The 14,658-nt window shown below is 45.0% G+C and overlaps 2 protein-coding genes across 6 annotated transcripts in view; one reads left to right on the top strand and one right to left on the bottom strand.

Annotated features, from left to right (window-relative positions):
* The window catches only part of LOC311131978 (prolyl endopeptidase-like), a 71,319-nt gene that overhangs the window by 51,073 nt on the left and 5,588 nt on the right, over positions 1-14,658 (bottom strand). For all 4 annotated transcript variants that reach the window (XM_084165125.1, XM_084165127.1, XM_084165126.1 and 1 more), the window contains one exon: positions 10,015-10,097. The gene's annotated coding sequence lies outside the window, so the exon portion shown is untranslated. The remainder of the gene's footprint in view (positions 1-10,014; positions 10,098-14,658) is intronic.
* LOC311131979 (PR domain zinc finger protein 1-like) lies at positions 518-14,057 on the top strand. 2 transcript variants are annotated; one of them, XM_084165129.1, is made up of 6 exons: positions 518-781; positions 5,742-5,861; positions 7,957-8,200; positions 10,039-10,946; positions 11,051-11,179; positions 12,047-14,057. In XM_084165129.1, exons 1-6 carry the CDS (start codon positions 614-616, stop codon positions 12,617-12,619), a joined length of 2,142 nt encoding a protein of 713 aa, XP_084021255.1. In that variant the 5' UTR covers positions 518-613; the 3' UTR covers positions 12,620-14,057. The 2 variants fall into 2 exon arrangements, with proteins under 2 accessions (XP_084021255.1, XP_084021254.1); XM_084165128.1 differs by lacking the exons at positions 518-781; positions 5,742-5,861 and adding an exon at positions 6,952-7,704.

A 14,658-nucleotide genomic window follows, 5' to 3' on the forward strand; every position in this document is an offset into this window, starting at 1 on the left:
ATTTTATTTGATGATCCTTGGCGATATTCAGATTAATATTGGGGCTTGCAATATGTTGAACATTTCTGCTGGGTTGAATGGAAAAGCTGGATAGATTTTTGGTGAAATGAAGCATGTTGACTTGATTCATAGTTCCGGTATTGAACAATAACTTATTAGCTTGATGATGTTTTGGTAGAATTACATTGCTGATAATTTTGTCATTCAGTGGTTCTGTTGCCTTTTTGCAATATATTGCAGCTCCATTGATTATATTGACAACTACAAATATTGTCAACACCCTATCATGCAGTGGGATTAAGTCACTTTCAGTCAATTCACAGTACAGTGTTTAGCTTATCAAGTGACAATGACAAGTGACAACAAAAAGCAAGGCAAAGGAATTCCACTAGTGAATTCAAACATTCCATTTTATTCATGCTAGGATAAAGTAGAATGAGACCCCTTCTCTCCCTTTTATCTCTTCCAGACCTCAAGCTTTAACCAACGTATCTAAAGACGAGGGCCAAGCCCCCAAGTGAACCAAAGTATCACCAAAGTAACCCCATACCAAAGCACCCCAAGCCAAACCAAGTACAGTGGGGAAGAGAAAATCAACACAAAGAGTATTAAGATGAAGCTGGAGACAGCCCCAGATATGAGTGAGTGGCGAGAGGACGACTTTGCCCTCAACTGCACCTACATCGTCCCTGACCAGATGTTGGACCCCAGCTTCGGTGTGCCCAAAGCCATGACGTCCATACCCCGCAACCTCACCTTTGAGTACAGCACAGAGAATGAGGTAGGAACTTTATTACAAATCACATTAAACAGCATTTCTGTGAAGGCGGCAGATTTAGAACCAGGTTGGGAATACAGTACAGCCAAGTGGCATGTTTGTGTATTGAAATGTACTGTGATACACAATCATTTAGGTTGGACTGTTTTTTTATGCTCATGGAGTATGTAGATAATAATGACTTTCATACATACTCTATTAATTAAGTCTGAATTAATCTGGGACAGTCAGCGGTCCATGATAAGTTGCGGTCAAGGGTCATGTTAGGCGCAAGCAAGAGTTTCTCCATTCCATTTTGGTCCGTTCAGTGTCACAATGGCCTCCTCGTGAGCGCTCCGGTAAAAGGCCTTAGCCTCTTTACCGTTCCCATGTCTCTAGGTCAGTATTACAGTCATGTCTCTGGATCAACACATACCCACACGTATCCGGGAACAGGTAGCTGCAATACTGAAACAAATTCCTTGTCATCATGTGTCTTTTCCATATTGCATCACAACCACCTTAGTTTCTTCACTGCCAGGATCTTCCAACCACAACCAGGCATAAGGGTCATATATCTTAACCCCATGGTAGTCATCCACCTACCTAACAAGAAGTCAGGGATCAGCTCAGCTGCATCCAGGTGATCCAACCTGAGCCGTATAATCACATCAACAGTTCCCGCTCTTGCCCTCCTTCCTTCTCCCCTCTCCCTCCATTTAGGTGAATAAGTCTTGTACACAATATCTCGAGGTTATGTGTGTCAGGGAATCAGCTGACTGGCATGGCCTTATTATGACTCACTAGAGAAGGGATCTGAGGTGTGAGGTTTTAGGCCAGAGGGTGTCCTAAAATGGACACCATGCTAGAGGTTTTCTATAGTACATGTTCTTGTGAAAAGTGAACTTAAAATTGTGGCAGAAAAGTCCCCCCTTTCTTTTTTTAAAAAAAAGGCTGTAATTCTCTCGCATACTTCTCACTTGGTCAATCTTCTTCACTTTTCGTGTGGTTAAGTGAGCATACCCTTCCTTCCTCCTTCTCTCAGTATCTTCATCCGAGCAACGCTTAGATGTACCTCCTTTAGCTGCGAGTGTCTCTTCTCTTCCTCTCTCTGCTGCTTTTTCTGCCTAGGCCTGCGAGAGGTGTGAAAATTGTGGTTATAAACTCATGATAAAGTTTTATATGACTGTGTTAGTCACCTTCCACCCTCACAAACACAAACATCAGCCAAACCAGATGTAGCATGTTGAATATATAGTGCAAGACTTCACTTTCACACCAAGGGGTTGTGAGAACTCTCTTCCTGTTTCAGCAGAGGCAAAGTGACCCTCAACATACATTACTTGTACTTGTAAGCACAACATTTTTATATGAGTGTCTCAGTGAAACACACGTGTAAAGTACAACATTTCAAACATGTTACAGTCATTTGACATATAATTTGTCTTTTGTTAAGGCTTGCTTTGTCCCTCAGAGTAGTTTCCCTTTCTGATAATGGTGTCATGTCAATTTCTCACCTGAATAGTTGGCATTTGCTTGGGGAATCCATATCCCATATGGCGTTTTTTTATGTCTTGGCATCTTACCTTTATGTGTGTGTTTCCAGGTCAAGGTCACAGTGCCAGATGGGTGTGTCAGTCAGCAGGAAACAGACACATGACAAATGAAACAATATAAAACCTATGAACTACCTATGGGGACTTCACATGTACTTAATAGTCCTTGCCAGACATTGTTTGTTACCAGTCATTGTTTAGTCATTGTTTAGTCATTGCGATTGCCAATTATGGAAAAGTACTACTTTTCAATTCTGGGATTCTCTCAGTTGTTCACCAAGTCATTATTGAGCAACAGAAAGAGAAATTCTAATTCATTTTCATATTACATTTTTTTGGCTCCTCTTTGAGTTCTAATGTAAACTATACATACAAAAGTATGTGGACACCTCTTCAAATTAGTGGATTCGGCTATTTCAGCCACACCCGTTGCTGACAGGTCTATAAAATCAAGCACACAGCCATGCAATCTCTATAGACAAACATTGGCAGTAGAAAGGCCTTACTGAAGAGCTTAGTGACTTTCAACGTGGCACCGTCATAGGATGCCACCTTTCCAACAAGTCAGTTCGTCAAATTTCTGCCCTGCTAGAGATGCCCCGGTCGACTGTAAGTGCTGTTTTTGTGAAGTGGAAACTTCTAGGAGCAACAACGTCTCAGCCACGAAGGGGTAGGCCACACAAGCTCACAGAACGGGACCGCCGAGTGCTGAAGCGTGTAGTGTATAAAAATCGCCTGTCCTCGGTTGCAACACTCACTACCGAGTTCCAAACTGCCTCTGGAAGCAACGTCAGCACAATAACTGTTTGTCGGGAGCTTCCTGATATGGGTTTCCATAGCCGAGCAGCCACACACAAGCCTAAGATCACCATGCGCAACGCCAAGCGTCGGCTGGAGTGGTGTAAAGCTTGCCGCCATTGAACTCTGGGGCAGCGTAAACGCGTTCTCTGGAGTGATGAATCAAGCCTCACCATCTGGCAGTCCGGCGGACGAATCTGGGTTTGACGGATGCCAGGAGAACGCTACGAGCCCCAATGCATAGTGCCAACTGTAATGTTTGGTGAAGGAGGAATAATGGTCTGGGGCTGTTTTTCATGGTTCGGGATAGGCCCCTTAGTTCCAGTGAAGGGAAATCTTAACGCTACGGCATACAATGACATTCCAGACAATTCTGTGCTTTCAACTTTGTGGGAACAGTTTGTGGAAGGCCCTTTCCTGTTTCAGCATGACAATGCCCCCATGCACAAAGCGAGGTCCATACATAAATGGTTTGTCGAGATGAGTGTGGAAGAACTTGACACACTTTTGGGCTGAATTGGAACACCGACTGCGAGCCAGGCTTAATCGCCCAACATCAGTGCCCGACCTCACTAATGCTCTTGTGGCTGAATGGAAGCAAGTCCCCACAGCAATGTTCCAACATCTAGTGGAAAGCCTTCCCAGAAGAGTGGACCATTCCTTAAAGACCCGTATGGATTAATGCCAACACGGGTAACACAAACACTCACACATAAATACACCTCCCAGTCAACAGCTGAGGCTGTAAGACCATGAATGGAAGGATTTGGCTGGTCAGAGTAGAAGAGGGGTCACTCCCCCCTTCCTCTCCTCCTTCTCTCCTCCTTCCACCGCTGTTCGTAACCCCTAAGCGTGCCGGGGGAGCGAGGGCGCATGTGGCAGATGGGGCGTGGGGTGTGCCAAGAGGGGGGGGGGGGGGGCAAGAGCGGGAGGAGGGGAGGAGGGGAGGAGGTGGGTAAGTAGGTTAAGCTCCAACGATTAACTTTCGTTTGGGGCGCAGGGCAGGCATCGTCACGGGCCTTTCCAGGCTGCGAGAGGACCTATTCTGAGCAGGGACAGTTAGGGGGGAAGGTGGGAGGGAGCGTGGTGGCGTGGTCCAGTCAAGAAGCGAACGATACTCCTCTCCTCCTTCCCCACTTCCTCATCTTCTTATAAACCTGGTTGAGCGGTCGTTAAGCAGCAGCCCTGTTGCAGCTCATTCATTAGTCACGCTAAACCGGGGCCACACAATATCCCTGTCACACTCAGTCTCGTCTCACCCTCCGTCACCCCCTGGCCAGGACTCAACAGATCTTCAAGACAAAGCCCCTTAAGACCCCCAAGCTATGGGTGCGTCCCACAGATGCTCCCTGCCAAGCGGGCGTGTCCACTGATTTGGAGATGGCGTGTGCCTTATTCAAACCTCCAGTACTTTCTAAAGAATCCCAATTGAAGTATGAGTCAGGTTGCTATTCCCGGCCGTCAGGGCTCAGGGGAGAGAGTTCTATGGTAGTTATTTCCCTGTTTCCTTTTCCCAGCTCTTGAGTTAAATGTGGAAGCGTTTTTTTTCTTTATTTTATGGGAAGCCTAGACATAAGTGTGTAACTTGAGTCTGAGTGTAGACATTAAACACGTACCAAAAAAGTCCAGGCTACATAGACTGGTGGTCATTCTCACCAGCGGGGGAAGCGGTGAGCTGAGTTAGCCTCAGGTGACTTATGTTCTCTCTCTGTCCCTGTAAAAGGCTCTGTATGGTCAATCCGTCATCTGCAGTGGCCGTAGAGCGTTTACTGCGATACGGCCTCTGCAGAAGTCAGGGCATTTGTACTTCTTGAGCTTTGCTGAGCAGAGCAGAGCTGTTGTGAAGGAAGTTGTTAAGGAAGTGAGTTTGTGTATATACTGTCAATGCGGAGCTATACGGACCCCTCCGCATTGTTAAAACATTTGGTTGGCGCACGGCGATGCAGTACAGAGCTCAATTTGGCCTCTGCATGGCTCCAGAGGCTCCGCAATTAATAATAATAATAATAATATGCCATTTAGCAGACGCTTTTATCCAAAGCGACTTACAGTCATGCGTGCATACATTTTTGTGTATGGGTGGTCCCGGGGATCGAACCCAATACCTTGGCGTTACAAGCGCCGTGCTCTACCAGCTGAGCTACAGAGGACCACAATTGCGTCACACCATCCATACGGTGCCTCCGACCACATTGTCGGATCAAGCAAAGTCAATGGTGTTTACGAGGACAGTCGAGGACAGTCAGCAAGTCAGAGAAGCAGGTCAGAGAAAGTGTAATTCCCTTCTTTCATTTAACTCATTAGGCAAGAGTAAGAAAGCGGGTCACCTTGGAGCTCAGAAGAGAAGATAAGAGCTCCTGTCTGGGTCAGCATGTCAAGGCCATAGAAATACAATTGGTAGAACAGAAAAAGTTCCTCAGGCCACAGCAAATTAACTGCACCCTCATGCTTCTAGTAACTTTATTTCTATGGTCAAGGCTGTCTTAAGGAACTGGCACTGTTTGACTGACTAATGTTTGATAGCATGGGTCCCAGATCTGTTTGTGCTGTCTTAAGATCTGGTTCTCAGGCTAACTGTTTGACTCCCATAGCATGGATTAGTGACTGATGATTTATTGTCTTGTGTTTAGGTGACAGGCGTGTTCAGCAAAGAGTACATTCCTCAGGGGACTCGGTTCGGGCCTCTGCAGGGTGAAATCTACACCAAAGACAACGTCCCCAAACAGGCCAACAGGAAATACTTCTGGAGGGTGAGTTGGCGGAATAACCGTTCAAGTTCACACGCACACACACGGTTTGTTTGACCATGGTCCAATGTCCTCTTCATTCAGGTTCATAGTTCTTCCTATCTTATCCTAACAGGATTTTGGCAGCCACAAATTAGATTTGGCATACTCAAAGGAACCAGGATTACCAAAAATAGTTATAACTTGCTCTCAGTCAGCTGGAGTTGTATATGAAGACATACTGTAAATACCAGCCAGGTCACCCGTGATACAAGTCAGTATTCAACGTCCATCCATGTCTGAAGACGTCAGGAGATGACGTGGAAACCAGCCACAAGGGGCAACAATGAGTGCTGTTACATTCAAGTAGGTTTCGGTTTTGCTAATGCGTTGTGGACAGGGCTGGCGAATGGGCATAAGCCTCTGCCTCTGATTCCAAAGGTTGCAAGTGCGAATCCAGCAAAAAAATGTTTTAAACCTATCCCAAACCTTAACCCTTACCTTAACCATTCGGAGTTAATGCCTAACCTTCAAAAATTGGAGTCAATGCCTGAACTTAACCCTAACCTTCAAAATGCTGAGTTAATGCCTAAACTTAACCTTAAACACTTCGAAATTTGACGTTGAATGTCTAATTCTGACGTGAGAATGTGAGAGCTGGTTGGTAAATACATTCATGAAAGCAGGTGAATAAAATGATACTGTGGGTTCTAGGGGAAAAATCTCAATGCCTTACCTAACAACCAGCTATGGGAACTGTTTCTCGAAAGAGACGGGAAAAGAGATTTGACCGCAAATTCGTCCTAGTTTTCTTCTCCAATTATTAGTAGAAAAAGAAGCAAAAGTGGTAAATCAGTTTCACACCAAGTCAGTCACTTCCCATCTAAAAGGAAAGAAAAATGCTTTGCACAGAAGCCTAGAGGTATTCAGGGGTTTTTGACAGATTTTTGAGGAAGTTGTGGATCTTTACACGCACGCAACAATTGCATTCATCACAGTTATACTAACTGCTTTCCCAGTGCTCAAGTCCCATTCAACAAGTGTGACAAATAGGAAATGATTGTTAGTGTTCCCCTCTCTTTCTCTCATACACTTCCTTCTCATTCCCACATACCCTCATCCTCTCTCTGTCTCCCAGCGGTGACTTGACTCATTCAGGAGTTTTCTCTGAGTCGTTTCCCCGTTGTGGGCTTTCTGTCCTACGTTTTTCACCTTCCTTCTGGCATTTCCTGTAAACCAGATCCGTCCCGTCCTATTACTGCAAATTGGTGAAAGTCTGACTCGCCTCGAGAGTATGTCAACACTCTCTCACGAGACAGGTGTGGATGTGTGTGACGTGTGTGTGTGCCTGTGAGCACGTGCCACCATCTATTTTTGTGTGTTCGTGTATCTGCCAACACAACTCCTCTTACATTTCCTCAAGAGATGTCAGTAAAAACAAGTAAAGTGCACCCTATATTTAATAAATTACTGACAACTTGACAAGTGAGGAAATGTAATGGAAATGTCTAGGGTTGACAATTTTATGATGTGCTGTATCTCCTGGTGGGAAGCAGCCATTCAAGTCTGGGCAAGTTGAGAGAAACCCCCAACCAGAGTGTGAGAGAAACAGAAAGAGAAAAAAAAACATGTTTGTCTGGGCATGCGTTCAAACTCTTTGACCCGCCCCCTCTTTGCCACGCCCCCTCTCAGTCAGTGTAACTCAGCAGCTGATAAAAGCAGTGACAGCGCTGATTTCACACCAGACAGTGACAGTAGTTCAGGAACACACACAGTGCGCAGGACACACACTCAAGACACAACACAAGTGGAACAATAACCAGATCATTAGAAGAGGATATAGGAGACTATTCTGTACATGGCAGAGGTGAACTATGCTTTCTATCTATATACTGTGATAACTGCTGTCAATGGCTGTCAGCTCAACAGCTCAACTGCTACAGTGAATATCTCAGTCATGAGTGAATGTAACAGTACAGTAGAGATCAGTCAGTTACAAAGTTGTGTACAAACTGATGTTACACTACGTTTAAATACAAGTGTGTGTGTGTGTTCTATTCTTTTATTGGATTGTATTATATTGTATTCTTATCACACTCTCCCCTCTTTTCCCTCTCAGATCTATAACGGCGGGCAGCAACACCACTTCATCGACGGCTATGACTTGCAGCGCAGCAACTGGATGCGCTACGTCAACCCGGCGCACTCGCTGTCCGAACAGAACCTGGTGGCGTGCCAGAATGGACCCGACGTCTACTTCTACACCATCAAGCCCGTGGAGCCCAGGCAGGAGCTGCTGGTGTGGTACAGCCAAGAGTTCGCCCAGAGACTGTGCAGCCAACCAGGAGACGAGCTCAAACAAAGTGAGTACCATATTTGATTATTTTGCCCTCCTCTCATCTGTTCACTCTCCTCAACTCCGCTCCGTATTTCTTTCTCCTCTACCCTCTCCCTCATCTTCCCCATCATCTACTCTTCTCTGTACTCATTTTTCTCTCTATGCTCTCCTTTAATTGCTTCTTCCATCTACTCTCTAACTCTCTCTTTTCTGTGGCTCTACAATAAAACACTATTCTATGTTATGACACTCAATGACAAACTGTTAGTGGGTGAGAGGGCAATGTAGTAAAAGACAGTCAGGTGTGCATGTTCTTTTCATACCTATATCAGATAAAAAGGGGATTTCAATCTGTGTGTGTGTCTGCTCGATAGGATGACACAAAGGTGAGCCATTTTTGTCTGATCACAGACTTTCATGATTGTTGTCTTCAAAGTAGTATTTTCCTCATATTGATAAGATCCGAGTTTATTAGATGGTAGACAATGAGACTGAGTGTGACGGAAACGGTTTCCTGTCTTATTCACTTTTTGGAGCGGGTGGCATTGTTATGGAATACATCCTGAGTTGGGAGAGAGATTTACTGACAGACACAATACACGGCTGCACCTGCTCTAATGTAGAAGACAGCTCACCCACACACACAAACACACTCACTCTTCTTTACACAACATAGGGACAATCTCAAAGGATGTAGGAAAGTCATCTCAACAATGCCTGGTCAAGTAAAGTCCATGAGTCATAGTCAGCTGTAAATTCAGGTATGGCAAGTTGTCCATTCATTACATGACAAATAGTTTTGTTGCCAGAAACTCTGTAAGTAGACCTTAAACTATAATTACATTACACAGTCATTCAACCTGTTGACTAATGTTGACTAGGCTACAATGACAACTGCATTGACACAGTCCTTTTTACAGTATACTCCACACACTTGGCGAAACCCCTGATAAAGACTATAGTAAATAGGCTAGCCCTCTAAAATTAAACAAAACAATATATGATAAAAGTAGCTTAAATAGTCTATTCAAACACATTTGGTTTAAAATGACCAATTTATAGGCCTAATTAAATGGCTTAACATTTTTTCAATGACCAGGTTGGCACTGAACAGGTGAAAGTGGAAAGTTAATGCCTAAGCTTTGTATTAATGCACGGTTTAATGCACTTTTGTAGCCTACAGGGGTTTGTCTTTCTCTTTAATCCTGGTTGTAAGGCAATTCCTGTTAAACAGTTAGTAATGTGTCAGTTAAGGTACACAGCTATTCACATACATCATTAGTAGGACTTCAGACAAGCTAACTAAACGGCAGTAGCCTGCGGCCACATTTCCAAATGTATTTCTTCCTGCGGTTCTGAGAAAGACGCTTGTGTGGTAATTGACACCTTGCGACAGAAACGTCCCAAAGATTAAAGCTCTTTGTTTTACTATCATTCCTACATGACACATACCCACACACACCCACACATCAAAATGAAAACATTGCTATCATAGTGCCAGACAGAAACCTAGATCTCTTTGAAGTTTCATCTAAAAACTGAAACCATCATCATCATTTACCATAAGAGGGAGTGCTAGGGAGGATGTGAGAGCTCGAGTGTGAGTGTGGTGTGTCATTAGTCACTTCTCACTTCGTTAAGACTGAACTTTGTCATTTGTCAATCAATACTGTCCTATTATAGAGTGATAAGTGAATAATGGCTCATTAGGTCTACACAAAGGACGGATTGAAGTTGTATTATTGTGTGGATTGGATAGGTTGACAATTGTTTTTACAGTGTATTTCATACACACTCAAACCCAACCCACTGTATTTGACTTGTACCACTATGTCTGACCTTGTGTTTTTTCTTCTTCCATAGAACACGTAAGCAGAGATGTCAGAGAATCCGAGTTCACCAAACAACAGCAGACCTGGCTCCTGGAAGAGAAGGAGGAGATGAAAGACGAGAGTGAGGATGAAAGGGAGGAGAGAATTGACGTGGAGGTGCTGGAAAGAGACACTCCACCCGACACGCCAGACGACCAAATCATGGACTTCAGCCAGAAGATAGAGAATGAGAAGGTGACCCAGGACCACCAGGGACCCATCCCCTCTCCTCAACCTGACCAGAGAGAGCCCAACCTGGGATCTCATGTCTACGGCTTCCCTGAGCGCCACCCTACTGCCCCCTCCCCGCACCGCAACCTCCCCCTCCACCTCCACGGACTCTACGGCCACAGAGAGGGCCTAGTGTCCTCCTACCCCCTCTACCACCCCTCCAGACCCCTTCAAACCCCCTACCAGCTTATCCCCCCATACAGCAGCCCCCACTACCCCCATCTCCTCCTCCCCCAGTACTCCCCACCCTTCCCTGGGATGCTCCCCTCCAGAGACCCTCTGCGGTACAGCAGCTACCTGAGTAGCGATGGACTTCCATACCCCTCCATGGCCCACCAGCCTGGTCTGCTCCCAGTGTCTTTGCCCTACCCCGGAGCTACTCAGGGAGGGCTGAAGGAGAGGACCCCAAATATGTCACCTCCTTGTGGGGCCCCAGCCACCCCAGAGCTCTCTCCCCTTCCCAAGCAGGAGCACCAGACGCCCCTGCAGTCACCCTGTGGCTGTGAGGAGGCCATGAACCTCAGCCTGGCCATGCCAAAGAGCAGCCCCTCGCCACCTGCTGCCCCTGGGTACAAATCCCTACCCTACCCCCTGAAGAAACAGAACGGCAAGATCAAGTACGAATGCAACGTCTGCATCAAGACTTTCGGACAGCTGTCCAACCTCAAGGTGAGGATCTTATAGACATAGGTGGTCCTTTTGGTTTCTTTGGTGGCCCAATCGATTCCTGTCTTATTGTGGGTTCCTATCTAATCTAGGCATTTTTCTTTTAGGTGCATCTGAGAGTTCACAGTGGAGAGAAGCCCTTCCAATGTCACCTCTGCAAGAAGAGCTTCAGCCAGCTAGCCCACCTGCAGAAGCACCACCTGGTCCACACAGGAGAGAAACCACACGAGTGCACAGTATGTTTGTGTTTTGATCTGCTTGTTCCAGTCTACTTGACCTCTAAAGCACACACACACACCCCTGCATGCCTGTATGACTTTCAACCTGTCATGCCCCTGTGATGTAAGGAATCCCTGGGCTTTTGTTGAACACTATAGTGCAACTATGTGGGTGTGATCATGACGTCAGTCCTATGTTGATTTTCACGGTAGGGTTCAGTGATCTCCCACTGAAAAGAAGCAGTCTACACTTATAGAAAAAAAGGGTTCCAAAAGAGTTCATCGGCTGTCCCCATAGGATAACCCTTTTAGGTTCTGTCGCAGCCGGCCGCGACCGGGAGACTCATGGGCGGCGCACAATTGACCCAGCGTCGTCCAGGGTAGGGGAGGGAATGGCTGGCAGGGATGTAGCTCAGTTGATAGAACATGGCGTTTGCAACGCCAGGGTTGTGGGTTCGATTCCCACGGGGGGCCAGTATAAAAAAATATGTATTCACTAACTGTAAGTCGCTCTGGATAAGAGCGTCTGCTAAATGACTAAAATGTAAAATGTAAATGGTTCCAGGCTGAACTCTTTTGGGTTCCATGTAGAATCCTCTGGGGAAAGTGTTCTACATGGAACCCAATAGGGTTCTACCTGGATCCAAAAGGGTTCTACCTGGAACCAACCTGGGTTCTTCAAAGGATTCTCCTATGGGGTTGTAGCACCTTTTTTTCTAAGAGTGTAGGGTCATACCCTGCTAGCACGCAACCAGGGAAGGCCCTGTCTGGCTGGGGGACAATAGAAACCCAGGAGCCTGGTCTCACCTAGTTGTTCTAATGATATCAGCATCACAACATCATCCTAACCTAAACTTTCCTATCTATCTGTTCCTATTCATATAGGTGTGTCACAAGCGCTTCAGCAGCACCAGCAACCTCAAGACCCACCTGCGGCTCCACTCGGGTGAGAAGCCCTACCAGTGCAAGCTGTGCAGCACCAAGTTTACCCAGTACATCCACCTCAAGTTGCACCGACGCCTGCACTGCACCCGCGACCGCACCTACCACTGCCCGCTCTGCGCCCGCGCCTTCCTCCATCGCTTCTCGCTGTGTGTCCACCAACGCAGCTGCTGCCCTGCTTCCTCCCAGGCCCACGCCAACCCCCATTCCCACGCCCACATCCGCGAGCTGGTCGAGCGCTTCGACACCAGCCCCGAGGCGGACACTCTGTCTGAAGGGGCAGGGCCAGCCCATGTAGAAGCTGCAGTGGAGCGCTGGGTGGCCCGGAGCATGGAAGGGCGAGAGTGCAAGGAGGACCAGAGTGAAGCCACCCTGCTGCTCAAGGCCCTCACGGCAGCCATTAACACCCCAGCTCCTCCCATCACGTCATCTCACAGCTCTACTTCAGCCTATCAGGAGCGGGCTAGTGTGGTACACCTCTACAACCGGCCAATGGTGAAGATGCAAGGGCAGTAGGGCGAAGTGGAAGGACCCTTGTGGGGAGGGGTAGGGAACAAGATACATTTTAAGGGTCTACCTCCTGAAAAGCCAGAGCACAATCGATAAAGTCGTAACAAAAAAAAAGCCAATAAGAGAGCTGCACCAAAACAAAGACCATTCCAAAGACATGGCCACATACTGTTCAGTGATTGCACTTCCACCCTAACTAAGGGTGTTTTCTTATTAGTTGTTAAGTACTCACAACTGTTTTCACTCAGGTTTCACAGGTGTAATTTACATGGAATGTGTGAGTGAGTTTGTCAGCTATATTTGTTCAGTTGAGTGATTATTTTATTTGATAGCGTAATGTTACATGTCTGGACACTTCCAAGGAGGCTTACTCTTTGGAAAACTGTTGGACCTATGCCAGGAACTATTACTGCGATATCTCATGATTTATTAGTGGACAATCTTTGTGTGTATTTATTTATTTTTGCTAAAAGGGTAGATCAGGGATCTTGAAACTATGTGTATGTATTTGCATTTGCCAAAAAACAACAAGAATCAAATAAAATATGAGGATAAACGGGTCTAACTTATGTAGCATAACTTTTAAAACTTAAGTGTATTCTAATGTAATGTAACAAGAGAGGAAAGCAAACCAAAAGTAGTCAGAATGTTATAATGTTCCAGTTCGATGCAAATAGCTTCTCAGGACTTCCTGTGAGTCATTTAGTGATGTATTGGAGGTACATACTTCTGCACAGAAACTAGCAATAAAAAGAAAAACGTTGTTTCTCTATTTTTTTGTATGTTAAAACATTTTAAGACAGTGCATTTGTATTTGAATTTGTAAGACATATTTAACAGTTCGTTTTTTTTTTTTTTTGCATTGTGTTCCTGTTTGAATATATCCTGAAATACCATTGTGTTTCTAGCTCTTTCTCTTTGATTCAGTTATCTACCCACTGTCGATAAAGCTTCATTTCATTCTTCCTCTATACTGATGGTAGATGCGAGTGTCATCCAAATCAGAGCATGAACCATACAGTATGTGAGCCAGAACCAAATGTAGTCTGTACTGCACTTGCCCCTTTCCTCAGTCTGCTCCTAGTACTACTGTATATGCTCAAGTGAATGGCTCTAGACTCTTGTTATTTTACCAAAACTATTGACAAAAGTACCTCATACGAGAGCTGTAAATTTTCACTAGTACTGGAAAAAGCCGGAACTAGTTCCATGTGCACCAAGGTTTCTGTTACCTAAAACCAAAATGGTGGAACTGTTCTAACATTAATACTGTGTGAATTTCTTTTTTTTTGTATACACATTTGTAGTTTTTATACAGTATGTTTGTCTATGTAGTTAATTTTTTGACCAAGGTTATTATATGTGTATACTTTATGTCAGAGATTATTTTTATGATATTTTTATAATAAATGTAGCACATTAAACATATTGTTTTTCAAAATTGGATGAGTTTTGAGTTTTCTATTTTCTCTCTTCAAAAATTCAATATGCTTGTATTTGCACATTCACATGAACGCACACAGAGACAGACACCCCCTCACAAATCCCCCACATACTCTCACCCTCTCACCCTCTCTTACTCATAACCCAACTCTAGAAAGTCCCACACGACCGCTCACTCAAAACTCTTGAGTTCACTTTCTTAGAAAATAGAGGAACTGAGAGTATGCACTGATGTTCACTAGAATCAGCATCACTTACCATCAGACTATACCTAATGTACTAATAATGATTGCAACATTGAATGTGGATTATGTCTTCTGAGAAGATGTCACGTTTTTGGATATTCAGCTCTCTTGAAAATCTGTCAAGCTATTGTTATCACCTTTCAACATAAGCATATAGTGTGTAATCATAATTGAATTCAATATGATTTCTATAATTACATCATACCAGAACGTAGTTTGAAATGTTGATAAAAGACCACGCTGCTGATTTACGGGAATTGGCTCCATGTGTTGATGACTGACTGAGTACTGCAACACCTGATGAAGATGAAACACAATGTGATGATGAACCTCCCCCGACATTAAACCACCCTTTCA

Source organism: Coregonus lavaretus (genome assembly GCF_964263955.1).
Source record: "Coregonus lavaretus genome assembly, chromosome: 7".
In the NCBI taxonomy this organism is placed as follows: Eukaryota; Metazoa; Chordata; class Actinopteri; order Salmoniformes; family Salmonidae; genus Coregonus; species Coregonus lavaretus.

Excerpts from the sequence above, each read along its gene's own strand:
- LOC311131979 (XM_084165129.1), top strand. The coding sequence starts at position 614 with ATGAAGCTGGAGACAGCCCCAGATATGAGTGAGTGGCGAGAGGACGAC. Across the intron at positions 782-5,741 it reads AGTACAGCACAGAGAATGAG|GTGACAGGCGTGTTCAGCAA; the intron begins GTAGGAACTTTA and ends TCTTGTGTTTAG. Across the intron at positions 5,862-7,956 it reads ACAGGAAATACTTCTGGAGG|ATCTATAACGGCGGGCAGCA; the intron begins GTGAGTTGGCGG and ends TTTCCCTCTCAG.